At 49.2% G+C, this 23,781-nt stretch overlaps 7 protein-coding genes across 9 annotated transcripts; 2 read left to right on the top strand and 5 right to left on the bottom strand.

The window, feature by feature from the left end:
* Positions 1 to 1,085: 1,085 nt before the first annotated feature.
* LOC111068622 (trithorax group protein osa) lies at positions 1,086 to 9,919 on the bottom strand. Of its 2 annotated transcripts, none has more exons than XM_022358237.2 (5): positions 9,371 to 9,919; positions 5,494 to 6,875; positions 3,082 to 3,383; positions 1,793 to 2,143; positions 1,086 to 1,730 (listed from the first exon to the last, which is right to left on the bottom strand). In XM_022358237.2, the coding sequence occupies exons 2-5, from the start codon at positions 6,515 to 6,517 to the stop codon at positions 1,341 to 1,343; spliced, it is 2,067 nt and encodes a 688-aa protein (XP_022213929.2). In that variant the 5' UTR covers positions 6,518 to 6,875; positions 9,371 to 9,919; the 3' UTR covers positions 1,086 to 1,340. The 2 variants fall into 2 exon arrangements, with proteins under 2 accessions (XP_022213929.2, XP_022213928.2); XM_022358236.2 differs by having other exon boundaries at positions 1,793 to 2,146; positions 9,371 to 9,918.
* A 1,239-nt stretch (positions 9,920 to 11,158) lies between these two features.
* On the bottom strand, positions 11,159 to 13,698 carry LOC111068506 (E3 ubiquitin-protein ligase parkin). 2 transcript variants are annotated; one of them, XM_022358004.2, is made up of 7 exons: positions 13,165 to 13,698; positions 12,766 to 13,034; positions 12,513 to 12,711; positions 12,108 to 12,453; positions 11,605 to 12,049; positions 11,451 to 11,547; positions 11,159 to 11,372 (listed from the first exon to the last, which is right to left on the bottom strand). In XM_022358004.2, exons 2-7 carry the CDS (start codon positions 13,021 to 13,023, stop codon positions 11,263 to 11,265), a joined length of 1,455 nt encoding a protein of 484 aa, XP_022213696.1. In that variant the 5' UTR covers positions 13,024 to 13,034; positions 13,165 to 13,698; the 3' UTR covers positions 11,159 to 11,262. The 2 variants fall into 2 exon arrangements, with proteins under 2 accessions (XP_022213696.1, XP_022213694.1); XM_022358002.2 differs by having other exon boundaries at positions 13,136 to 13,698.
* On the top strand, positions 13,191 to 13,887 carry LOC111068510 (ADP-ribose glycohydrolase OARD1). The gene is made up of 3 exons (XM_022358008.2): positions 13,191 to 13,396; positions 13,457 to 13,631; positions 13,702 to 13,887. Exons 1-3 carry the CDS (start codon positions 13,275 to 13,277, stop codon positions 13,858 to 13,860), a joined length of 456 nt encoding a protein of 151 aa, XP_022213700.2. The 5' UTR covers positions 13,191 to 13,274; the 3' UTR covers positions 13,861 to 13,887.
* LOC111068509 (ADP-ribose glycohydrolase OARD1) lies at positions 13,790 to 17,950 on the bottom strand. The gene is made up of 3 exons (XM_022358007.2): positions 17,865 to 17,950; positions 14,120 to 14,460; positions 13,790 to 14,054 (listed from the first exon to the last, which is right to left on the bottom strand). Exons 1-3 carry the CDS (start codon positions 17,911 to 17,913, stop codon positions 13,899 to 13,901), a joined length of 546 nt encoding a protein of 181 aa, XP_022213699.1. The 5' UTR covers positions 17,914 to 17,950; the 3' UTR covers positions 13,790 to 13,898.
* On the bottom strand, positions 14,604 to 17,954 carry LOC111068508. Its single transcript, XM_022358006.2, has 6 exons — positions 17,865 to 17,954; positions 16,212 to 16,309; positions 15,777 to 16,107; positions 15,495 to 15,653; positions 15,135 to 15,437; positions 14,604 to 15,068 (listed from the first exon to the last, which is right to left on the bottom strand). The coding sequence occupies exons 3-6, from the start codon at positions 16,080 to 16,082 to the stop codon at positions 14,802 to 14,804; spliced, it is 1,035 nt and encodes a 344-aa protein (XP_022213698.2). The 5' UTR covers positions 16,083 to 16,107; positions 16,212 to 16,309; positions 17,865 to 17,954; the 3' UTR covers positions 14,604 to 14,801.
* LOC111068507 (uncharacterized oxidoreductase YjmC) lies at positions 17,695 to 21,842 on the top strand. The gene is made up of 3 exons (XM_022358005.2): positions 17,695 to 18,441; positions 20,415 to 21,376; positions 21,444 to 21,842. Exons 1-3 carry the CDS (start codon positions 18,255 to 18,257, stop codon positions 21,600 to 21,602), a joined length of 1,308 nt encoding a protein of 435 aa, XP_022213697.2. The 5' UTR covers positions 17,695 to 18,254; the 3' UTR covers positions 21,603 to 21,842.
* On the bottom strand, positions 21,775 to 23,731 carry LOC111068505 (centrosomal protein of 290 kDa). The gene is made up of 3 exons (XM_022358001.2): positions 23,407 to 23,731; positions 22,477 to 23,352; positions 21,775 to 22,417 (listed from the first exon to the last, which is right to left on the bottom strand). The coding sequence occupies exons 1-3, from the start codon at positions 23,599 to 23,601 to the stop codon at positions 21,890 to 21,892; spliced, it is 1,599 nt and encodes a 532-aa protein (XP_022213693.1). The 5' UTR covers positions 23,602 to 23,731; the 3' UTR covers positions 21,775 to 21,889.
* Between the last annotated feature and the right edge of the window lie 50 nt (positions 23,732 to 23,781).

Consider the following 23,781-nt stretch of genomic DNA (forward strand, 5'->3'; position numbering starts at 1 on the left):
ACTAAATACTTGTGTTCTTATTCCTCCTGCTTCTGCCTTTTGTTTTGTTGAAGAACGATTTTGTGAGTGGGTTTGCCTACAGGGTTTACTTTCTGTTTTCGGGGTGAGTACGTGAGTTCCGTTACACACGCGTATATGTATGCATTAACTAATTTTAAACGCTATTAAACATTTTTGAATGTTGCTCGATGTGTGTTTTGGGGGTATTCTTTTGCTTTGTTCGCTCGCTTTCAAAGATTTGAAATTTATTTTGGGCCCATTTGAAACCTGAATTTGTCTTTTTTTTTTGTTTTTTTTTTGGTTGTTTGTCTCCACTGTGTGAGTAAATCATACAACACAAATTCGATTATGTCGGTTGTATTTGTTCACGCACAGATAGATAGATTATACAATACAATATTCGGAAATCAAGTAAATTAAGGCACTTAATCGAACAAAGAAATCAATTCGAAAAGGGAATACGAATTCGTTTAGATTGCTAGTAAATGGATAGAGTACCTACAAACATGTGTAGTTATAAATTTTGCCAAGTACAAATTAGTGCGGTGGTTCAAGTGTATGTGTATCTGTCTGTATGTGTCTGTGTGTGTTGCATTGCTTTAACATTACAATAACTATCCGGGCCTGTAGCCTAGAGTAGGAGCTAAACTTGAATTTGTATTGTACATAAACGTAATTCCTAAAATATTAATGGTGTTTTTGATTAAAGATCGATTTTCAATGGCACATCTCTTTTAGCTAATTGTAATTGTGTTCTCAATCTCGTTTTTGATGTTGTTTGGGGCCGAGAACCGCTTCAAGAATTTTGTGCCCAAGAATTATTTTGAATCTTCAAGCGGTTCCTCCGTGCTAAATAGATTTTTGTTGTTGTAAAGTTGAACAACTTCTCGACTGACTGAATATTCAGCTTTCTTATGCCTACATATTACATATACGAAATGCATTTGTATGTACAGTGGGACAAGATTTCAGTTTCGATTTAAAATAGATTGAACTACTTACTTACTTACTTACATACTCATTTGATTATTACTTTACACGTAGACAGACGTTTTGCTAACAATATTTTGGCTTCTTTGTTTCTGGTTTCTGGTTTCTGGTTATTCTTGAATTTTGACTGCAATCAATGCGGACAGTACTCCCCCCCGCCCAGCAACAAAAACACTTCTCTGGCCAGGGGGGGGCCGGCCTAAATCATTGTCGCATTTTGACCGAAAAAGGCACACACAGAGAATTTCGAATGACAACGATTTTGCACGACTACAACAACAACACTAACTCTAATCTAGACTCCTCTCCCATATATCGATCTATGTATCTATGTGTATGCATATGTGTATTTAGTAGCCATTGCAGCGTATCTCCCCATATCGGTGTCGTGGCCTGCCCGCTCCGTAGGCCGCATATCGCTCATACGCCATGTAGTCCGGCATTTCGTAGCCATAGCCGCCGTGTCCGCGCATACCCCGATTCCGTGCATGGGCCATGTGCATGTGTCCCTGGTAGCCAGCGTGCTGCTGCTCCTCGTAGGGATGATAGCTGTGTGGGGGCGCGGAGGGGGGCTCGTAGTAGCCCCCTGTGGTGTAGGGCGAGAAACTGCTGTTGCTTGCTGCATATTCCTCGGCCAGCCGCTCCACCAGCGACTCGGGTGTCTGCAGGAACCTCTCCGAGAAGCGACCGATTTCGGTGGAGCCAAAGGCCTGCAGGAAACCCGGCAACGGCTTGATGTCCTGCAGGTATATGAAAATTAAAGTTAAATTGTTTTGCTAGCTTACAGGGTTGCTCTGCTCACCCTTATCTGCTCTCTGACTGTGGGCTCCATCGACTCCAGCTGTTCCTCGCCGCCGGCTTCCCTTTTGCTAGTCCTTCGTTTTGATTTCTTGCTCGGGATGAGATCGCATTCCATGATGCGATTGCTGTTGCTAATGCTGATGCTACGGCTCTTGGCGGCCGTTGTCTGTCGCTTATGGCTGCTCGGCGACTGCTTCTGCTGCTGCTGGAACAGGGGAGCCAAGCCTGGCGGAACGCTGGCTGACTGGCCATAGCCCACGGGCGAGTTCTGTGGCACGGGCGGAGTGCGCGAGCGTCGCGGCGATGTACTCCAGATGTTGGACGCTGTGGCTGGCGGCAATGGATGTTCCTGCTGCTGCTGCTGTTGCAAGTAGAAAATCGATTTAGTTTTTCAGTTTGCAGTTGCGAAAGGAAGCAACAAAGTTGTTACGCTCAAGTGGCGGGCACTTGAAAAACTTTTAGCTCCTGGCCCCAGCTCTAAGCCCCAATCCGAGAGCCGGCGCGTGCTCGCTGATGGCAGCTCATGTTACCAGGCCACCCCTAGGACCCCCAGCGCACCCAGCACCCCTAAAGAGGATAGCCAAGCCAAGCCAAGCCTCACCTCGCGCCATCTCCAGCTCCAGTCATAGTCATAGTCGTCGCCAGCCGGGTGAAGTTCAACGTAGCGCCCCAAAAATCAATAGGCGCCCCTTTTCACATACTCTTGTACACAGCGACTGGCACAGACACCCTGTAAAAAGGCTTCCGGCCGTTAGTCTCGCTTTCTCTCTCTGGGAGAGCTTTTTGTGTGCTTTCTCTCAGAGAGAGAGAGAGAGAGAGATAGAGAGGGCGAGTGCGAGTGAGAGACTCTCTCGGATGAAGTGAGTGCCTAGAAAGCCGGTCGATGGAGCTAAACGCATTTCGCTTTTGGTCTTCTCTTTTGGCCCTCGTCTGCTGCGTAAAGGATAGCGAGGAGCGCTTGGAGTGGGCTCTGTTGTTGCCAACGCAGTCGAAGCTGTCATTATCAGGCTCTCGTTGCTCCGATGCTTTGGCCTAATTTATCCCGGTGCGTGGCTCCAATGTGGAGCATAATGAGCAGAGCAGGCCATGCTGCATACAACCAGAAGCCAATGCGGCAGCAATCCCCTACAGCACTAATTGGAAACCCAATCAGGACGGGTCGGATAGGATCGGGTTGGGACCACTAATCAACCCCGGTAGCAAGCAGCAGCTGCTGCAGATTGCTGCTCCTGCAGTTTTAATTTTCAATTTGGGCGCTTCATCGCTAATTTGATTTAATCCCCAACTTACCCCTAGTTCTGGCATTTCCGCTGCATCCTCGCTGATTGGATTACTAGGCGAACCCCGCTCTACTGCATCCTGCGGCGTTGGCGTCGCCCTTTCAGCTGCCGTGTCTGCCTGTGCCTCGGCTCCTGCTGCTGCTGCTGCTGCTACTGCTGCCGTCTCCTTGTTTGGCTTCGCCAAATTGATTTCCATACGCCTCGGAACTTCCGACACGGCGGCAGCTGTGGGCGTCGGAGTCGCCTTATCAATGCTGGCCACTGGCGGTGTTGGCGGCGACGCTGACTGCGCCGCTGTCGCGCTTATGTCATCTGGAAAACAAGCAGATATAAAAGTATAGAAGCCGTCAGTCAGCAGAGCCCCGCTCGGAGGGAAAATCAATATTGCTAAAAAGATTCCGTTTAGGAGTTCCGTTCCCCATTTGTGATTCCTGGGGCCCTAATTATTTTGTCATGCGTGCGGGCGTCAATCAAGGGTTAAAATTCATGGATCCATTGGGGCGGCACACGCTGACCAGTCTGGCAGCGAGCGGAGCCACGCGCTTATCAAATATTTTTGCTGTGGCTGTTGCCACCGAGGGGGTTGCCTCTGAATTGAGCACGAGAGAGAGAGAGAGCGAAAGAGCGAGCGTGTCATGCACTTGTTGAACGTGCTACACACACACATACACATTTTTGCGCCAGTTTGCGTGAGCGGCATAGCAAAGCCACAGCCGAAGACGTAGCTGAAATCAACAAAAACTGTAGCGCACTTTTCGGCGCATGCGACTCGTGGGGCCCGAACCCGAGCCGTGTTTACGGTTTTGACTCTTTTGACTGGTTGGTTGTTGTTGCTATTCCCGCTGCTGTTACTTCGATGCACTTAAAGTCGCAATTAAATGTGGCAATAAATCAATTTTTGGTGTAAATTTAAGCGGAAATTGGATCCCATAAAAGTAATAACAGAAAAGTTTATTTTTTTTAATCTCTGTTTTCTCAGAGATTGAGGAGAATATTTGTTCGATTGGTGGATATTTACCTACGATCGATAAGTAGTTTCCTCGACGATTTTTATTTATAATTTGTCCGTCAATTTATTTGACATAGCGGCCATTGATTTTTGCCCTAATATGAGCACGAGTACTCGTATGTGTGTGGGAGGGAGCGAAGCTATTGCTTGGGCCCTGGCTATTGCACTATGCTCCAGAGTGTGGCTGGCTCTCTAATAGCAATAGTGTGTGTGTGTGTGTGTGTGTGTGTGTGTGGGTGGGTGGCACCACCAACTACAACCACCGCATTACGCTGTAAAGTTCATTTACATGCTGGCTGTGATGACATTTCACTCATACAAACAGAGACACACACAGAGACGTAAAGACACCCCTTGAATACCCTCCCGTGGGTGGGCATGGCTGTGGGTGTGTTTGTGTAAGTCAAACGTCCATTGATAACGAGGAAGCTCCACACCAAACATACATACACACACAGCAGAATACGTATATATATATATATATATATATATTATGTATGTACATATATATACTTACACTCGAGTTCGTTTGCATTGCGAAATATTTAGAAGAGCTGTCATCCGTCCGGACGGTGCTGTGTGCTGCTCGCTGCTCGCTTCTCACCTGTGGGTGGCTTCGTGGCTCCCAGCCAACATCCAGAGCTAACTTATTGATTTCGCACACACAGCCAACGAGAAAAACCCCAAAAATTAAAAAGCGACTCATCACGGGGGAAAAACACGTCGCGTGCCCAAATAGACAGCTAATTTTTGCGAACCTTTAAAGCGCCATGACGTAGGCTCCTCACGCTCCTCCAAGCCAAGCCACCCCTACCGCTGTGCCACCCGCATCGGTTGTAAGTCAGGCTGTCTGGAAGCGGAAGTATTTCAGCAGTTAACCAACGCTGATTGGTTGAGTGTTTGTAAAACGTCGACTCGGCAAGAGGTCGTTCGGACCCATCTCCGTCTCCATCTTCGTGCTGGCGGAAAAACCTGACGGACATCGCTTGTCAGGCGCACCGTCGTTGACGACACTCCGGCCATGCTGTCAACGATGACGGCAATGTGAACGGACAGTTCTTGCATTAATTTGCATGCAGAATCAGGCATAGCACTGGCCCGGGCACAGTGGGTGCGATAAGATCTGTCCAATCCGTTGGGAGAATGTTCTACTGTGGATTTCAGTTCTTCAAGGGTTTCCTGCCCCACTGTGCCATGCCCAGTCGATTTCAGTGGAAGTAAATTGCTCCCCTGCTGCCACCCCATCCCATTCCACCCCCTGGTGGCTGACTTTAATACTTGTTACATAATCTACCCTGCCTGACATATGTTTGCATAAATTTACCAATACCCCCTCCCCCTCCCTCACCCCACGCATAATTGAAAATTAAATAGAGTGTAAGAAAAAACGTTGATAAAAAGCTGACAACTTACCCGGAATATCGAGCGGAGTGGAGCTGGTCTGTGCCTCCCTGACACTTGCCACTTTTCTCTCCTCCAGCTCCGGCTCCGATTCTACTGATGATTGCTGCTGCTGTTGTTGTTGCTGTGGCGGCTGCTGCTGTGGCGGCTGCTGCTGAGGCTGCTCTTCCTCCTCGTACTCGGCAGGACAGTGGTAGGGCACACAGGATGCCGACTCCACAGACATATTCACCGGATACTCGCCGCTGTAAACGGGCGTGCTCTGGCTGCTGTCGCTCCTGGCCCGCGTGCTGCAGTTGCTGATCCCGCTGTCGGTGCCCGTGGCGCTGATTAGAGGCGGCGAAGTGGTCAACCTTTGTGCGGGCGATCCTGCCTCCACCTCCAACTCTGCGGGCATCGATTCCTCCAGCTTTGGTGTGGCAGACAGCGGCAGCTGTTGGTGCTGGTGCTGGTGCTGGAGCTGATGCTGCTCGGGGTAGCCACGGATTGGCTCTAGATAGTTGGGCGGCAGAACTGTTCGATTGGGTGCTGGTGTTGTGGACCGTCCTGGCGGCGCGTAATGGGGCGTGGGTCCCGGGTAGCCTCCAAAGCCTCTAGCCTGTCCGTAGGCTGAACTGGAGGCGGAAGAACTGTACAGCGAGGGAGGCGGCTGCTCGTAGCTGGACTGCTGCTGCTGCTGCTGCGGCTGATGCTGGTATGGATGTGCCTGGGGATGCGACCGGGGCGGATAGTGCAGCACGCTGGAGGGGATCAGCTGCTGGCCAGCGGGCGTGAACATTCCCTGGTGCGGATGCGCGTGCGGCTGGCTGTAGTGGGGCGAGGCATAGGCGGCGTAGCGATAGTAGTTGGGCATGTACGAAGAGCTGGCCGATCCGTAGCCATAGCCCCCGGCATAGGGATGGTAGCCGGAATAGCCCGATCTGTAGGGTTGCGGTGGGTAGTGCGACATGGCAGTCTGATGGGGATACGGATGGGGATGATGAGAATGAGAGTGCTGGTGGTGATCGTAGTAGCCGGCCTGGTATCGGTCCGACATGTTCTGAGCTTCTACTTGGCGAAAGTTGGAAATTTCCCTACCTATTGGCTACCAACGCGTAGCAACAACAAGAGGCCAGTGGCCGTGGTCGTGGTCGTGGTCAGCCCCATCCCATTTGCAGTGGCTTCCATATTGCCTGGTCAACGTCGTCGCTGGGGTGTCCTCTTACATGTGTCTCTTATTGATTTTCTTTCAGCCACCTACACCTACACTGCTCTGCCACTCCGAAATCCTTCCCCCCTGCTTATCCTTGTTTGCAGCTATTGTTGCGTCCTGTCCTTGTCTGCCTTGGCCACGCTTGGCTGCCTTTTATTTATGTTTGAATCAATTTTCGCCACACTTGCAGTTTTCTTTTGTCCTGCAACGAGAGCGAAAAAGAGAGAGCAAAATGGGTTTGTTTATTATCAGACGAAAAATAGTGCTGCTGAGGCGCAAGCAGCAGGGCAAGGAAATGGAAATGGGTCCGGGATTTGGATTGGGAATGGAAATGGCCATGGCAATGATTGTGGGAAGATCGTTAAACAGTGGGCCTGCCCACAGCAATAATGAGCGAGAGAGAGAGAGAGTGTGATAGACAATTCAATTAACGTTGGACCAATAACTTTTTATGCTCGAGACGTGGTCTGGTCTGGTCTGAGCCCTTGCCAAAGTAAGATAGCAATGGGATTAACAGATAAGTGAAGCAATTCAAGAAGTGCTCTAAGTCTAGCTAGGCAACATTCAGTTACAATTTATCGTATTGTATAGCTACTGTGTCTGTATGTAATCGAAGGAACGCAGGCGAAACCCTTGAAGCAACCCAAGTGCAATCCAGGCATTCCATATGCTAATGAGAGGCAACAAACTCGCCAAATATGCCGACCCTGTTATTATGTAGGTATAAATGTGGGGGTGGCACTGCCACTGCCACTGCTGTGTGTGGCTGCTGAAGATGCCCGCTAAGTGGCGGCTGGAGAGTGGCAACGCAACTGCCGGCTGCATCTCCTGATGAGCCATGCGCAAAATTTGGTTTGTTTTGCACTCACGCACGGGCAGCAGCATTGGTGAGTGGGTGAGTGGTGGGGGTATGGGTGGGGGTGGCACCAACTGCCACAACAGCCATACAGCCACTCAACTTATCGAGCGCATCTCCCCAATCTCCCCACACATGCACCCACGCCTGAAGCATGCACCATGCACCCCATGCACCCATACATTGGATGAATAACCGCATGCATTTTGGCCGCATGCAAGCCGTTAATGAGCCACAAAAGTGCACACACATCCAGAGCAGAGAGAAGATGAGGCTGGCCATTGATAAGGGGCAGGGAAAGGCGAGATGGCTGCAGGGAGACGAGTAATAGTCGTCACCAGAGCGTCTTTCAGCAGCTTCACTCATACACAACAGGACATTACATCTATGTGTGTGTGTGTTGTGTGTGTGTGTGTTGTGTGTGTGTGTGTTGTGTGTGTATATGTACATTTGTTGGTGTGCGTCTGTAAGCTTGCGCTTGACGTGTGCGTTTATTGATTAATAAACTTTTTGCGCAAAAAAAAAGAAGACAAAAACAAAATATAATTGAAGGCAATTGGAGGGGTGTGGGTGTGAGTTTTGGGGGTGTGGGTGGTGGGTCCGGTTGGTAGTAGGCAAAATTTATTGATTCGCTGATGACGATGATAGTGAAGATGATGATGATGATGATGTCCTGGCAGCAAATTAGCAAGTCAGGAGGGTGAGTCGGAGGTGTAGGCGGAGGACAACTCTATTAGCAAAGTCAAACAAGGGGGCAGAGAGTGGATAACATAATCAATGTAAACACAAGCTCGCCAACAGAGAGAGAGAGAGAGAGAAAGAGAGTGGGTCCACGCTTGCCGGCAGAGAGCATAGTGGAGAGTGAGAGAGCTTCAGTGAGAGGGTGAGAAGAGAGCGAGAGAGCTTTTCACGCTACTCAAAAAAGGGTTAGGTGCGCGCCAAAGGAACAATGTGTGTGAGCCGTAAATGAAATGAGCCTCGAAATACGTTAAGCAACTGCAATCAGTCCAGCCAGGGTGGACGTGGACCCGGACCCAGACCCGGACCCTTCTCTCGCCCCAGACTGGCGCGCCACTCTCTCTGGCACTCTCCTGCAGCAACGTCGGGTGTCAGAGGGTGGTGGCGGTGGCAAGTGAGCAGCAGGAAACGGAAGTTGAGCACGAGGTAGAAATGTAAATGGCGAGATGCTGCGTGTTCCAAACACACCCCTTACTGGTGCTGGTGCTGATGCTGCTGCTGCTCCTGATGCTGGTGTCGGTGTCTCCATTTATGTATTGGTGGTTTCTTTTTTTCTTCTTCTTCTTCTTTTTTTGCTCTTTGCTCTGTTTTGGGACAGTGCGACACAACAGTAGAAGCAGCAGCAGCAGCAACAGCCTCCCACTGTACCCGTACATAAATCAATAAAAACAGCAGCCAGAGACGGGTTTTTGGTCTGCCACTGCTGGCCGTGCACGCTCGACGTTTGTGTTTTCTGTACTTTTGAATTTCAGAAGCAGCGCCAGCTCCTGGTGGGTGTACAGTGTGTACACCCACCATCATTACACGGGTCCTGCGTCACGGCACACGCTGCGTATGTGCAACGTGCCCGTGCCCGTGCCCGTCCCTGTGCCTGGCGGGGAGGCACTCGAGCTCGAGCTGGCGAATATGGAAAGCGACTGAATGTATGCAGTGCAACTTTCTGATTTTAATTGAGTTGCTGCCCCTGCAGCTGTCACTGCTTTGGTCGATGATGGAGATGGATTTCAATAATTGGGGCAGGATTGCGTGAGCGTGGGTGTGTTGCAACAACTTCAACACTTGAATAAATAAGAAAGACATATATTTTTATGAATACTATTTACCAATTATGCAAAACGAAAATCCTCTCTTGAATGTTTTTTTATGTTTTATATTTTAAAGTTTATTTTTTGTAAATTTGTTTAAATGTATTTCCGTTTAGTTGTGTTGTTGTTTGCTGGACTTCAGTTAATTTCACATCACGAATATCTTTGATAAACTCTCGCTTCCGTTTTCACATGCCACAAAATACCGTTACATTTTCAAATGTGGCTACAATAACCGTTCACAATGGCCCTGAAGTACGGCCAGCCACACTCTCTCTCTCTGTGTTCGACTACTCTCGAGGAAAAAATCGAAGAGCAGCCACCAGGGGCGGCCCAAATGATCAGCTCTGAGGCAGAGCAGAACAGAACAGAGCAGAGCACACCACACTTCCCAGAGTGCCGCACGGCAGCGGTGGTGTTGCTCTGATAAAAAGCCTACGCTGCTGAGTGGTGTAGCCAAACGTTACGTATACGCAGCATGTGTGGCGCGCGCGAAAGTCCGACGTAGACTGAAATGCGATACGCTGGCGCGTTTCCATTTATACACCGAAGGCCCTGCAACACGGCGAATGGCTAACGGGAGACCGAAGTCCCCAGTGGCAAGAACAAGAAAAGCTGGCAAAAGACGTGGTGGCAGCAGCTGAAAAAGGAGCAAAAAAGACCGAGCCAAGCGAAAACGGAAAACGGCACAGCCAGCTCGCAGCTGCATTGGGTACGGAACCCCGAGCACAGCAGAGGCACATACTCGTTCCCGTTCTCGTACTACGAAGTAGAGCTATGTGACCCGATTCGATGGCAAGCTGCCACATGCGCGGGACAGCTTTCCGAGCATCAAATCGAGAGGAGAGTGTGGTTGCACTTTGGGGCTGCGGGCGCTCTCTCAAATTTTTGAATTTATTCACTTTGCTTTGCTTACGAATTAGAGCACAAAACAGAAACCAAACAAAAACAGAGCGGAATCTAGACCGTTATGTTACTTGCAATGAGAGGAGGCAAGAGAGAGAGAGAGAGAGCGACAGAGAGAGCAAGTGCGCAGGGAAAATGTTGGCTAAATTCCCGTTTGGGGGTTTCCCACGTTGTGAACGTGAATGAGGCACACACGAGGCACGAGGTATGTATAGGCTCGATTTATCGATGTCCGGGATAGCCATCAATATGTAAAGCCGTAGCACGCTTTCCGGGGCAGCCACGGACAGAGCTTTAAGCGAAGCTATCCGCAAATTATTTGGCCACTGGTTTGGCAGGCCTCGACCCCTGATGACCGATAAGCCAAAAGGTGGAAAGTCAAACCGAAAGATAACACGTGTAAGGGACTCCAGACAGACTATGGGCTGTAGGGGAGCTCTATTGATTATATTTGGGGGTGCAGACATCCCTTGGTTCGCCACTGAAACTTACCAATATATTTCAAACAGACAAGACCGCGTTAAAAGCGAAATCAATTCTTATGGTGTCCCCCCTCTGGCTACGCGCCTGAGTTCCTTGAGAACTCTCCCATCTCCGGGCCACTGCGCAGTCTCAGCTATCTCTCTCTCTCTGTGGCCAAGTGCACGTGTTTGTTGCGGTTTCCGCATGCTTCCGACACTAAGCCCAAAGAGGAAAGCCCTCAAAATATTTGTGGGAGGTGACGGGTGAAAAAACAAAACAAAAAAAAACGTAAACAAAGTGTGCGCACGCAACGGAGGATTACAGTGGGGTAGGATGGAGATGGAGTTAGAGTGGGAGTGGGAGATGGGCGCGAGTCCAGTCGGATCCCAGTCAAGGGTGTTTCTGATATTGATTGTGTAGACAACAAACAGGGTGCTCTGCTCGCAAACAGTTTTTACTGTAGGTCCTTATTTAGAAATAGTCAACAAACGAAACACACAGAATAAAAGCAGATCCAGGATGCACTTGGTGAATCCTTGGCTTCAGCCAAACCAGTGGGCCCCCATGCATTCGCGTGTCCATTCCGTCTGACAGACCCAGCACCACTCGAAGCCACAGCCGGCGCGTGTGCAGACCATGTGCATGCAGCCGCCTGAAAGATTAGAGAAATATGCGGCATGGGATATATGAACGTAAATCAGTCGACTTGCGTCTTGGCTCCATCACATACCATCGCGCTCAGTGGGGGTTCGACATTTTGGACAGGGCTTGGTACTGACTTTGATGGTGACGTTGGTGGCCTCCTCCCAGCGAGCCTCGGCCGCGCGCTAAGAACGCAAACGATTACACAATCAGACAGTGATTTGTGTCAAGAAAATGCTTACATTAGGGTCCACGGCGTACTCGCAGGAGTTGGGGGCACTGGCACTGCCCCCGTTGGGCAGACACTCCCCAATATGATAGCCCTGCAGGCAGTTGCGACAGAACACATAACCACAGCCATTTTGACAGGTCACCTTGCGGCAGTCGGGCTCCACGAGCAATCCCATGCCGCATCCCGGCTGGGGGCATAGTACGCCGCCAGCCTGCAGCACAAACTCCTCGGTGGCGAAGCGCTGATACCGATCGTACTCCTCGCGTGTCAGCAGCTTGAAGTGATGGATTTCCTCGATAAAGGAGTGCTCACAGCCAGCAGGACAGGGGAGGGTGTAGCCAAAGTCCGGATGGGGCATAAACTGTCGTTCGCCGAGGCGCGAACGGCAATATTGCCGAAAACAGTCAATACACGTGACGTGCTGGGAAGCGCAGGGGAAGACCAAAACTGTTTCACTACAAAGGAACAAATAAATGGGCATTTCAACTAGCATAGGCAACAGTCTGAACCGACCTTACATCCGTGCAGGCCAGGCAGGGCACATCTTTGAAATTGCTCTTAATTAAATTGAGCGGTGCTGCAAAGTCCTTTTCCCCGCCCGAGATGTGCTCGGCGCATTTGAAATAGAACTCGGCAAATGGCGGGTCACCAGCCGCATTGTCCACACAGGCAATCTCCAGGCTCTCACAGTGGCCGCGTATGCGTCTGTGCTTGAGCACATCGTCCCAGCACTCCGGATCACGGTGTACTGTGAAGGCGCCTCCCTTGCACAGCGAGCAGCGCACTCGGAGCTTGCCGTTGCACAACTTGTCGCACTGCCCGCAGTGCACAAAGAAGTGGGCCTTGGCACGGACCCGCTCTTGAAGATAAGGACACTGTTTAGTAAGAATTTCCTTGAGGAGACCACCTGTTGCCCACCTTCGTCTGTGATGTTGAGTCGCTCGTCGCTCTCCAGCTGCAAGTCCAGCAGGGTTTCGTTAAGCGGCTTGGAGGCTTCATCCGTCGGTGTCAGTGTCGGCTCTTCCTCCTCCAGAGTCGCTGAAGGAAGTTTCTCCCGCCGTACGGGGGGTCGCATGCGAATCGCGTGCAATATACTTTGCTGGCCCAGATCGCATTGCTACTAAAAGTAAAGGGGATAAGTATGTCGTTAAGGTGTCACCCACTGGCCTACCATTAGTGTTGTTGCGTCACTTAGCTCCTTGCCGGCAAATATGATTTTCACCTCATCCGGCTGCAGTCCCAGCTGCGGTGCCACCAATTCCTTAACATTTTTAATGTCCCATTCCGGGTCGAGGTTCACCGTCAGCGTGCGGCCAGTGTTTGTCTTCACATAGATTCTAAGTGTGTTTGTCAATGTCTTGCCCCCGAATTGCAACAGCTCCAGCATTTTGCGCACCAAAGAGGCAATTAATTCGAAAATAAAACTCATTTGTTATCAGTCTGAATGCAAAATATACCACAAAATACCAATTTACTATTAATTATAGGAATATACCATAAATACAATACAGTCGATGCAGTGTTGTAAAGGTGTTGCTCGCATTATGATATCACAACCAGCTGTTTGTACCGTTTGTTTGGTGCTGCAAAGCGTAAACACGTATTTTTGCGCGCAATTGAAACAAAAATTTTGTATATAGAGCCACAGGCCGTCTGGAATTATTGATTAAACTGGTAGAAATGTCAGGTTTTGTTTATAAAGAGGTGAACGGGGACTTGTTCAGCGTTAAGGCCGACTATTCCATGTGCCATTGCGTGGGTGCCGACTTGCGTATGGGCAAAGGGATCGCTGTCAAGTTTCGGTATGTCCTACATTCTCCTTTGCAGACACACAAAATTAACCATTTCACGCCTTTCTTCAGCACTAAATTTGGTCAGCTGCTGACACTGCAGAGGCAGAATATCCAACCGGGTGGAGTGGCCATCCTTAAGGATCAGGAGCGTTTCGTCTACAATCTCGTTACCAAGCCAACAAGCTGGGGCAAGCCCACCTATCAGCTACTCCACAGCTCCTTGACCGCCATGCGGCTGCATATGGTAGGTGGAAACTATACATAATTTCATCCCCAATTTGTTCACCCATACTGTGCCCTCTTCCCTCTTTTAGATGGCCCACAATGTGCACAAGCTGGCCATGCCCCGCATTGGATGCGGCCTGGACGGACTCTCGTGGATGAAAGTGAAAGAAATGGTCTGCGAGATTTTCCAATCGGATGCTATTGAACTAGTTGTATACAATTATGTGCCAGGTGCAGTCAAACAGTAAACTGGCATCATGTTTTAAATGTAGTAAGTGAACTTTTCTTAATTGCTTGGCGAGGGCACAAAGTTGTAGACCACAATCTCCAGCGGCTCCTGCCCGAACACGTACTCCAGCACGCCGCTGACTTTGTCCCATTCTAAGCCATCGATGCCGCACCCGATGCGCGGTATGGCCAGCTGCTTTACGTTGTTCTTGCGCTGCCAGAGGGGATTAAAGATTCATTAGCACAGAAAAGATCGAATAGTTAGTGTAAGCCACTCACCATGTGTTCGCGCATCTGCTCCAGAGATGACTGCAGCGATTCGTATGTGGGTTTTCCCCAGCTCTCCGGCTTCGTCACTAGATAGTAAATGTAGCGTTTATTATCCTTGAGCACAGCCACCCCACCGCTGGCCGCCTTCTGGGCACGCAGCTCATCGACCTTGCCGTAGACCTCCTTGAACTTCACAGCTATGCCCGCGGCCATGGCCAAATCAGCGCCCACGCAATGGGCCAGCGAGTGAGTCTTGGGAGCCGAGAAGAGATCCCCATCAATTTCGTTGATTTGGTAGCCTTGTCCTGCCATGCCGACCACAAAACCGCGACGAAATGCTTGGCGTAGCTCTAAAAGTTTAGGACAATACATTTTTGTGTGTCGATAATTACAGTTTGGATACAGTAGAAGATAATCAAGTGGGATATTCACAATGCCTACTGTATAGCGAAACTTCTGTTTTTGGTTATGTGCGCAGCTTAGGGCGCCGTAATATTTATTTATTAATTTACAATATAAATACCCACAGAATATGCATTTTCAGGTGCAAACAAAAATCACTTAGGTGTATTATTCCTTATCAACTACATAGATATGCGGCGGTGCATTTGGTGCTACAACTACCATGCAATGCAAACCATTCCATTTCGAGTACATACATATATACAATTCCGATTGGATTCGACCCCTCTCAGAATGGAGTCTTCTCCCGGTGAAGCGACTGACGCGATGCGCTGACTGACCGCGGTATCTGTATGGTCTTCATATGATGACAGGTGGGACAGACAATGTTCATGCTGCCCTTGACCATCTGGGGCGGAGTGTAGAAGAAGGCAATGATGTCCACTTTGTCGTCGGCGAAGACCAGCTCCAGCAGGCTGCGGACACGCAGCCAATCCAGACGATCGATGCCACACCCCAGCCGGGGAATGGCCAGCTTTGTGACGCTGTTCTCCCTCTGAAACGGGGAATTTTCGAGTGAGGATCAAGTTTCGGTCTCCAGTCCAGAGTCTCAGCCTCTTACCATGTGTTCGCGCATGGCCAGCAGCGCGTAGTACAGGGCCGTGTAGGTGCACTTCTCGTGGCTACGCTCCTTGGTCACCAGGTTGTAGATGAAGCGTCCGCCCTGCTCCAGCACTGCCACATTCCCCGTGTGCTTGTGCTGCCTCTTCAGCTCATCCACCTGGCCGAATTTGCAGCGGAACTGCAAGTTGATACCCGCACACATGGCAAAGTCCGCACTGACCGAGTGGACCAGGGCGAAGTTTTCCGGCGCACTGAACAGATTGCCCTTGGCCTCGGTAATCTGACACTTGGGTGCAGCCAGCTAGGAGTTGATTCGATTGGTAACTACAGCTGCAACCATCTCCTCTGAATGACTTACCTCCTTGGACATGTCCTCATGCTCGCAGATGAGAATCTCGATGGGATACTCGCCGTGGGCAAAAGTCTGTTGCATCAGGCGCTTCACTTGCTTCCAGTCGAGGCCATCGTTGCCGCAGCAAATGCGCGGCATGGCCACTTTGGTGATTTCATGATTGCGCTGTGGATCGAATGGCGGCATAAATATTTCGTTGTACAAATAAATTAACTGTACATTGATGCCAGCGTCGACTGGGCGATGCTCTATGGAAAGAGAAAGCCAGCCCATCGTGTTCACACTCACCATATGTTCTCGCATACAAATCAATGCTGCCTGAACGTCCTCGTATGTGGCGGCATCGTAGATGCTCGACTTTGTCACCAAATAGTAGACAAATCGTGCATTGTGCTCCAGCACGGCACAATTGCCCCGCGCCACCCGCCGCTGGCGCAGCTCCTCCACATCCCCGTATATGAGGCTAACCTGCCAGGCGAGGGTGCCGCGCAGGGCCGAGAACGATGACTCAACGGAATGGGCCAATGCATAGCTCTGCGGTGCTTGGAATATGTCCAGTTTCGACTCGATGATCTTCACATTCGCTGTGGCCATTTTGCTGTGGCAGCCACTGTGTCAGCTGCAATTAAACGGAAATTATATTTGATTGTTGGCTGTTGATTTTCGGCTGCTTGCTGGTTGCGTTGCTGCTTGCTCAATGCCAAAAATGAGTTTTGTACTTACGTGCACGCAGCAGAAACGCAGAAACTTTCGCGACGAGGTCGAAATATTCACGATAGAAACTTTTGATGGCTTTCAAATTTGTTTGTTTTGTCTGCGGACTGCACTGGGACGGGACGAACACGAACACGCCAACAGGAAACGGAGAGTCGAGAATCGAGAATCGAGCACCGCACCAAACACCACAGAACAGGCAAACAGGCAAACAGAAAACAAAGCAATTAGCAAGCGCGTCTCGCATTCGATTCTTATGAGAATATTGTATGTGGGTTCAATAGAGTTAGCGGATAGTTTGATGCTTGTTTATTTGGGAGATGTTCGACCGTTTTACCCACTACTACGATTCCCTTCCCGAGCTATTGTTTGATAGAGATTATTAATCAAGAGAGAGAGAGACCCGCTATGGTCTGGCACGGCCGGCGTTCTGCAGTGGAATGCGCTGCGACTGCGAAAGTGCCACCGCTGCCGCCGAGCGAAAGCCCCATCAGGTTCTCCGATGATGATGATGATGGTGATGGTTGTGATGATGACATGTCTGTGCTGAGTGTGTGATGGTGTTTGCTTTTATCGCTTTGTTGGTTTTTGTTTAGTTGCTCTGTGTTGTGGTTGTGTTAGCCCTATGGGCGACAGGTTATCTGGGAATCGTCCAAAATTGTCAAAGTTGCTGTAACGCAATAATCAGCAGTCACTCTGCCAATTATGAACATGTGCAGGCATGATAACCACAGCGATACGATACGTTATAGATTAATGGGTTTAGAACTCGCTGATGCGTGGGCTGGGGCGCTGTCAAAGGTAATCTGTGGCTTGTGTGCTAATAGGGGCAGTCAACCGAACGAACCGTCAGACCTGCCGACTGGCGTTATTTGCTTGCATAAATAAATATAAATATGACTTAAATTATTCGTTAATTGTACGGCAGGTGAAATGAAATATACTCTGGATATACACACTCAGGTGTAGTGCATACAAATCACCATATTTGGTAACTAATTATATTCTAAAACAAGCGAAAAAGGCAGAGCAGTAACAGCAGCAGCAGCAACAACACACAATTTTAAAAATGACGCGCTTCATTTGCGTGGGTGTGTGTCTTTGCTAAGTTAGGATCGCTACACAACACTAGTTAAATGCGTTTCACAGTACTGCCGAAAATATACACAGCTTTTGGCACAAACAACAACACACACAAACAAAAACAACAAGTGGTTGGAAAAATCCATAGTTTATGCTTTTATATGCTTGAATTTAGTCATTTATCAATTAAATAACTGTATTTTGATTCATTTTGTGTGTCTTGCAGTGGTCCAAAAGCTGGAATCGGTTTTGTCTTTCATGAATTTCTACTACGCATGTCACGCGGGTGCTATGATTCGTTTTGTTTTATTTAAATTTCCACTTTTCTATCAACCCGACAACGATGGGGGGCACGTTGTGGAAAAGCGATAGCCACACAGATTCGGATTCAGTTCATGGCAGTTCAGATTGGCGCTTCGTACGACAACGACGACGGCGACGACGAGGAGGAGCCTAAGTTTTGCTGGGATTTGGCGTGTAAATTGATTGGCACTCTGCTGCTGTTGCTGTTGCTTCTCCGTTGATTGTGCAAATTACGTAAATTTGTGTGTTTTTGTTATTAATATTTAAATACTTTACGTAGTAATTGTGTAGTTAGTTGAGGACTTGTGCGGCGTGCCAGAAACATTCGCGAGTCGCGTTTTGGGCAATTATTCCAGAGTAAATCTCCCAAAAGTCTAACGCGGAGAGAGAGCAAGAGATAAAACGTTCTGAATCACTCGGAGAATAAATAAAAAGTGCAAGCAGCGCACGTCCGACATCGGCAGCGGCAGCGACGTCAGCTGTTTCTCCCCCCAACCTCACCATTGGTTGTTGCTCTTGAGACCTTACGTATTACGTAGTAGTTAGTAGTCGTTTATCTCCAACTAGTTTTTTTCGTTTTCGCTCTCTTCTGTTGTGTTCTGTTTTGGTTGCCATTCGTGTGCCTGGTTCTTGCCTGTTGTGCTTTTTGTTGCCTTATTTGTTGCAATGACTTCGTTGACATTGTTTTGCTTTCTGAGACGTTCTGCGGTCACTGGCGACGCGGCATACGCCTACGCCAGTGCTGCCAATCGGCGGTGCGTTCAAACGCTTCAACGGCGCCCCTCCTGTAGGCGGCATGCAACAACAGCAGCAGCAGCAGCGGCAGTCCCAAATGCAAATGCAAATTCAGGCGGTAAGTTTGAACTTTAATTATGCAAACTACGCGTGCAATTGTTGATTTATTATGAATCCCCATCACCTACAATCTCCTGCTCTCGCACTTGTCCCCCCTTTTGAACTGTGGGTGGGTTGGCAACCCTGATAATTTTTCAATATTAGCTTCGTTCTGTCATCTATTTTTTTGCCAATTCTCTTATAATGCCTCCCACGAGTTATATTTAACGACTATAGAAACAAATTTATAATTAAAATAAATTTTTGTTGCTTGACTGTTTTCTTAATGAGCTACAGCCCCAAAAAAACACACACCACACACATAACAAGTGGCTGTTGTATAAGAACAACAAAAAGGGGGCTGGCGTCTCGTCATCTGAAAATAATAAACATTTTGGAATTCGATTCGAAGCGGTGGCGTCGCTGGGTCTTCCACAAGTTATTAATCGCATTTTGATTGCCTCGTTGAAAGCGCATTAGGCACTTCACTTGTTACTCCGATATCGAAAACTGGTTTTGCGTTCAATTGCCGTTTAATCAATATTATAACACCCCCTTGTAGCCAGTGGGGATCGATCAAATATATCCATTACTCAGAACGGTGTTAATGGGCGGAGCAAATCGAGCATACAACTTGTTGTTTACTTGCCCAATAATTTATTGCTTATTGACCGCCAGCACACTCGTCGTCCACCCCAGATTGATTAGAGCCTCCGGGGCACTCAAAATATATTTTGGACTAGGTTAAGCTGATAAGATAAGGAAGGCGACAGACCGACAGTCTCCTGCCGATAGATGGCCGCACAGTTTGGCTAAATATTCAGAAATTAGCAGATCTACAGCTGGCTATTTATATTTCGCCAGTTAGGAAACAAGCCAAGTCGTGTTTAAGCCATTAAGCTGGAAACAGAGTCAGGTTTTGCTCGGACACATACTATAAATGTTCTAGAACTAAGTGGAAGTTCAGGGAATATGTTTGTTGGTCGATCCCACTGCTGGATGGCTCTGGAATACACAAGATAAGATAAAGCCAGTAAAGCCATCACTAAACTCATTGAGTGTGGGGCTTATGTGCACATGTTGTGCCCATCCATCCATCACATTCGCTTTTATTGTGTAAGGTCAACGCTATTACATTCATTGGGGCGGGTACTTCTAGGAAAACAAACCCACGGGCATAGCAATGAACTCTAATTTAAGTGCCCAAGAGTCCCACTTTCATCGCTTCCTACACTTGCTGCGATGTTAATTCATTTCTATCCGAATGCTGATTCAAGCGTACAGAAATACAGAAATAATTTCCATGAGTGAAGTTCAAGGTCATTACCAGGCAAGCAAACACTATGCCAAGACGACGTACTACGTCCAGCCCACACACGCAACAAGAAACAAAAACGACAAAAAAAGAACATACAAATAATAAATAAGCAGGGGAATGAATATATGTGTACATATACTATAGAAAAATGTATGTATATGTGAGTGATATACGTTTGTATAGACTTGCGAGCCCCCCTATAGACGAAAACAGAGAAGCAAAAAAAAACACTAAGCAAAACTTGTTCGAGCGTTGAGAGCCGCAATCTCTTGATATCTTTCCTGCCCATGTGGATGTGCCAGGTAGAAACTGGAAAATTGTATTAAATCTAAACCAAACATTATGCTTATCAGCATTTGTACATACATCAGTCGTCTATCTCGTTCCCGTTCTCTTCGAGTCTGCGGAATTCGGGTTTGCCAAAAGCGAAAAACAAACCGACGCGGCCACCCCTGCTGTTTCCAACCGCCTAGGGCCTATCGTATGCCCCGTCTGTATGGGTGAGAGATTGCCAGAACAATTAGACGACTGCTTATGTCGCCTCTCCTCAGTCCATTTCATTTCCAGTCGCGTATACGCCGCGTATCAGAGCACACACGTTCCGCTCTCCCACCACCAAAAAAAAAGATACCACAAGAAATTCTAAAGCAGCTCCGATCTAAATTCTATCACAGACTTTGCTCCGCTGCTCAGAGGTTCTACCAGAAACATGGCGTCTTCTGCTCCCAAACTGGTGGCCGTTGCCGAGTCCCGGCGCTTCATGATCGACTGCTTCAAGGCGGTGAAGGTGCCCCAGGCCCATGCCGAGGCCCAGGCCGATCTCCTTGTGGCGGCCGATCATCGGGGACACTTCAGCCACGGCATGAATCGCCTGGAGATGTACATCAACGATCTGGCCATCAACTCCACGGACGGCGGGGCAGAGCCCAAGATTCTAAAGGAGACGCCCTCCACCGCCTGGGTGGATGGACTCAATGGTCTGGGCGCTGTGGTGGGCAACTACTGCATGGATCTGGCCATCAAGAAGGCCAAGGCAGTGGGCGTTGGCTGGGTGTGTGCCAAGGGATCGAACCACTACGGCATGGCCGGCTGGTATGCCATCCGAGCCATGGACCAGGGCCTCGTCGGAATGTCCATGACGAACACGTCGCCGCTGATGGCCCCCACACGCGCCAAGGAGTCTGCTCTGGGCACCAATCCCCTCTCCCTGGGCGCACCCGCCACGAACGGTGACAAGTTCCTGCTGGACATGGCGACTACAGCCGTGGCTGTGGGCAAGATTGAGATCCAGCGCCGCAAGGGTGCCGCTCTGCCCGACGGCTGGGCCCAGGATCCCAATGGCAACATCACAAACGACGCCGAATTGGGCTTCAGCACCGGCTGCCTGATGCCCTTGGGTGGATCGGAGTTGACCTCCGGCTACAAGGGTTACGGTCTGGGTGCCATGGTGGACATCCTTACCGGCGTCATGTCCGGTGCCCATTACTCCACGCAGGTGCGCAAGTGGACGCACGCTGGTGCCGATTCGGCGGCAGATCTCGGCCAGGTCTTCATTGCCGTTGATCCCAACTGTTTCGCGCCCAACTTTGAGGAGCGCATGACCGATTTCAATGCCCGCCTCAGGGGTGTTGAGCCGGTAAGCATTTCCACTTCTAACGCCATATTAACTCACACAATAATCTGGGCTTGTTCTCTCTTTATAGACTGATCCCAGCAAGCCTGTTCTGCTGGCTGGCGACAAGGAGAGCCAGAACATGGCGTCCGTTGACGCTGCCGGCGGCATTCAGTATCTGGATAATCAGCTGAAGACCTGCGCCTCCTTGGCAGACAAGTTGAACATTAAGCCGCTGGCCTTTAACTAGCGAGGGAGACGGCGACCGTGCCTCCTCTGTGTCATTCATTGCCATAGTATGCTGGAGAAGCTTCTGCATTTTGCCTGACCAAAGCACAGCGTTATTTAGTGCCTAAGTTCTGACCACATATCCGATCCGTTGGTGTTCTGTTGTAGTTCTACTACATATATGCAACAATTTGTTTTGCCATGAAATATTTGATATTATGATATTAATTACGAGCAATAAATAATAGAGTACAGCTATTAATTGAGCGAAATTCGATGTGGTGTGGTGTGGTGTGGTGTCGTGTGTGATTATTGCTCCATCACTTGCTTCAATGTTTTCTCCGCATCCCACTTGGCTTCCTTGTGGGCTATCTTGGACTTGCAGACATTGCGCGACTTGTAGTCCTTGCACTTGGTGTCGAATAGATGCGGCGGCATTGGCTGATTGTCGCACGACTTTACCTTGACGGCCGATCGCAGCTCTTCGGGATCTTCGGTGACGCTCATGTATTTGATGAAATCTATGTAGCCTTGGTTCTGCTCGGTCAGGCGATGTTTCTCCTCAAGCAGGAGCAGATTTTGGGCCTCGACCATGGCCTGGCGACGCCAAAAGTTCTTTAGCATTTTATTCTGTTCGACCAGCTCCGCTTCGGTCATATCCACATGAGCTTTCATATTCAGTGTTTGCAGTATGAACTGCTCGTCAACATCCCCCAGATCCGTCTCATCGACAATCTCACCGCCCAGGATGACTTTTTCCGTCTCGGTTTGCAGCTTCCGGCAGGTGATCGACAGCGCCAGCAGCAGCTCGCCACTCTTCACGTGCTTTTCCATTTGCTGTGGATTCAGATTGGAATTAAATTGAAAACTGAAAACTGACAAGAGATATTAATTACCTTTATTATTTCGTAGGACTCGCCCGTTAGTATTCGCAGCTTCTCATGGGTTATCTCGCGATCCAGCTCCTGATTCTGCTCGATCTTCTTGCGCACACGCGTAAAGTACTGAAACTCCAGACGAAGATCATTCAGAGTGGAGTTGTTCTCGGCCTCAATGCGCAGCATCTCCCTGTTCAGATCGCCCATTGTGTTGATGCTCTTCAGCTCCTCGTAGTTGAGTTTGCGTGACTCCTCCATGAAGGCCGCCTGCCGCTCGGTTAGCCAACGGATCTTATCGTACTTGTGGGCATCCAGCTCCGTGCTGCGAAGCGACTCCACAAAGTCGTTCAGCTGCTGCTGCATATCGGTCATCCGGAGTACGACCTGATCGCGTATGCGAAACCGATTCTCAATCTCAGCATTGACACGATCGTCCCGCTGCTCCAGGAAGATCGTGTAGTCCTCCTTCAGCTGATCGCGCGTGGTTATGTTCGTGGCATGTATAATGTTTTCGCTGTTCTCGTGCATAAAGTCCACCTCCTCTGTGCGGCGCTGCACCTCTTCGTAGAAGTCCCTCAGCAATATCTCTGCCTCCTGATCGTACATATTCCGCACCCCATCCATCATGCCGTGGAAGCAGTCGCTAATGTGATCAATCAACTCCACAGTCTTGCTGAAACAGCGCACATGGCGATCCTGGGTCTGGGTCATGTCTTCGATCAGCATCTGGATGTGATCGTTCTTTCCCTGTATATTTCTTTCGGCCTTCTCGCCCCAACTGATGATCTCCTCCCGCAGATCCTTCATCTTGATCTCTTTGCACATCTCGTGCCACTCCTCAGTGCCCTTCTGCTCCATACGCTTGCCCATTTCCAGCTCGCGAGTCAGGGCATCCTATGTTAGTTCCGTAATTAGATCTGTGATCGGCTTGCAGCTACCCGTACTCACGCGCATAATCAGCTTCTTGTCTTCTATCAACTCCTGCCGCTTGGCCTCCTTGCGGGCAGCCTTCTTCTCGGCTTTTGTGGGCTTGCGCGGCCCCTCGGACTCCTTGTCCAACTCATTCTGCATTTCCTGCAGATAGTCGGTTGTGATTCGTTTTATCTGGATTTCGGGCTCCCCGCCACCCGTTGGCACGGACATTTTGGTGTATTTCTATTTGAATAACTTAGCGGGAATACTAGTATAAGATTTAATATTGATTTTTTGTTGCTGACAGCCTAAATTTACTCTGTTTCTGATCTGATCTGATCTGAGCCGAACAATGCCAAATCAGACGAGATTGTTCATGTTGAAAGTTATGGCAAAGCTTTCTACAGACCG

Source organism: Drosophila obscura, unplaced genomic scaffold, assembly GCF_018151105.1.
Source record: "Drosophila obscura isolate BZ-5 IFL unplaced genomic scaffold, ASM1815110v1 contig_1, whole genome shotgun sequence".
NCBI lineage: Eukaryota > Metazoa > Arthropoda > Insecta > Diptera > Drosophilidae > Drosophila > Drosophila obscura.

Coding starts and splice junctions, on each gene's coding strand:
- LOC111068509 (XM_022358007.2), bottom strand. CDS start 17,913: ATGTTTCTGGCACGCCGCACAAGTCCTCAACTAACTACACAATTACTA. Junction 14,461..17,864: donor ACTAACTACACAATTACTAC/GTAAAGTATTTA, acceptor CTAAACTTTTAG/AGCTACGCCAAGCATTTCGT. Junction 14,055..14,119: donor AGCAGATGCGCGAACACATG/GTGAGTGGCTTA, acceptor CCCCTCTGGCAG/CGCAAGAACAACGTAAAGCA.
- LOC111068510 (XM_022358008.2), top strand. CDS start 13,275: ATGTCAGGTTTTGTTTATAAAGAGGTGAACGGGGACTTGTTCAGCGTT. Junction 13,397..13,456: donor GGGATCGCTGTCAAGTTTCG/GTATGTCCTACA, acceptor GCCTTTCTTCAG/CACTAAATTTGGTCAGCTGC. Junction 13,632..13,701: donor CCGCCATGCGGCTGCATATG/GTAGGTGGAAAC, acceptor TCCCTCTTTTAG/ATGGCCCACAATGTGCACAA.
- LOC111068507 (XM_022358005.2), top strand. CDS start 18,255: ATGACTTCGTTGACATTGTTTTGCTTTCTGAGACGTTCTGCGGTCACT. Junction 18,442..20,414: donor TGCAAATGCAAATTCAGGCG/GTAAGTTTGAAC, acceptor ATTCTATCACAG/ACTTTGCTCCGCTGCTCAGA. Junction 21,377..21,443: donor GCCTCAGGGGTGTTGAGCCG/GTAAGCATTTCC, acceptor CTCTCTTTATAG/ACTGATCCCAGCAAGCCTGT.
- LOC111068505 (XM_022358001.2), bottom strand. CDS start 23,601: ATGTCCGTGCCAACGGGTGGCGGGGAGCCCGAAATCCAGATAAAACGA. Junction 23,353..23,406: donor ACAAGAAGCTGATTATGCGC/GTGAGTACGGGT, acceptor GAACTAACATAG/GATGCCCTGACTCGCGAGCT. Junction 22,418..22,476: donor AGTCCTACGAAATAATAAAG/GTAATTAATATC, acceptor CTGAATCCACAG/CAAATGGAAAAGCACGTGAA.
- LOC111068506 (XM_022358004.2), bottom strand. CDS start 13,023: ATGAGTTTTATTTTCGAATTAATTGCCTCTTTGGTGCGCAAAATGCTG. Junction 11,548..11,604: donor AGTACGCCGTGGACCCTAAT/GTAAGCATTTTC, acceptor TTGCGTTCTTAG/CGCGCGGCCGAGGCTCGCTG. Junction 11,373..11,450: donor AACCCCCACTGAGCGCGATG/GTATGTGATGGA, acceptor CTAATCTTTCAG/GCGGCTGCATGCACATGGTC.
- LOC111068622 (XM_022358236.2), bottom strand. CDS start 6,517: ATGTCGGACCGATACCAGGCCGGCTACTACGATCACCACCAGCACTCT. Junction 2,147..3,081: donor CGGAAATGCCAGAACTAGGG/GTAAGTTGGGGA, acceptor CAACAGCAGCAG/CAGCAGGAACATCCATTGCC. Junction 1,731..1,792: donor CAGTCAGAGAGCAGATAAGG/GTGAGCAGAGCA, acceptor ATATACCTGCAG/GACATCAAGCCGTTGCCGGG.
- LOC111068508 (XM_022358006.2), bottom strand. CDS start 16,082: ATGGCCACAGCGAATGTGAAGATCATCGAGTCGAAACTGGACATATTC. Junction 15,654..15,776: donor TTTGTATGCGAGAACATATG/GTGAGTGTGAAC, acceptor TTCGATCCACAG/CGCAATCATGAAATCACCAA. Junction 15,438..15,494: donor ATGAGGACATGTCCAAGGAG/GTAAGTCATTCA, acceptor ATCAACTCCTAG/CTGGCTGCACCCAAGTGTCA.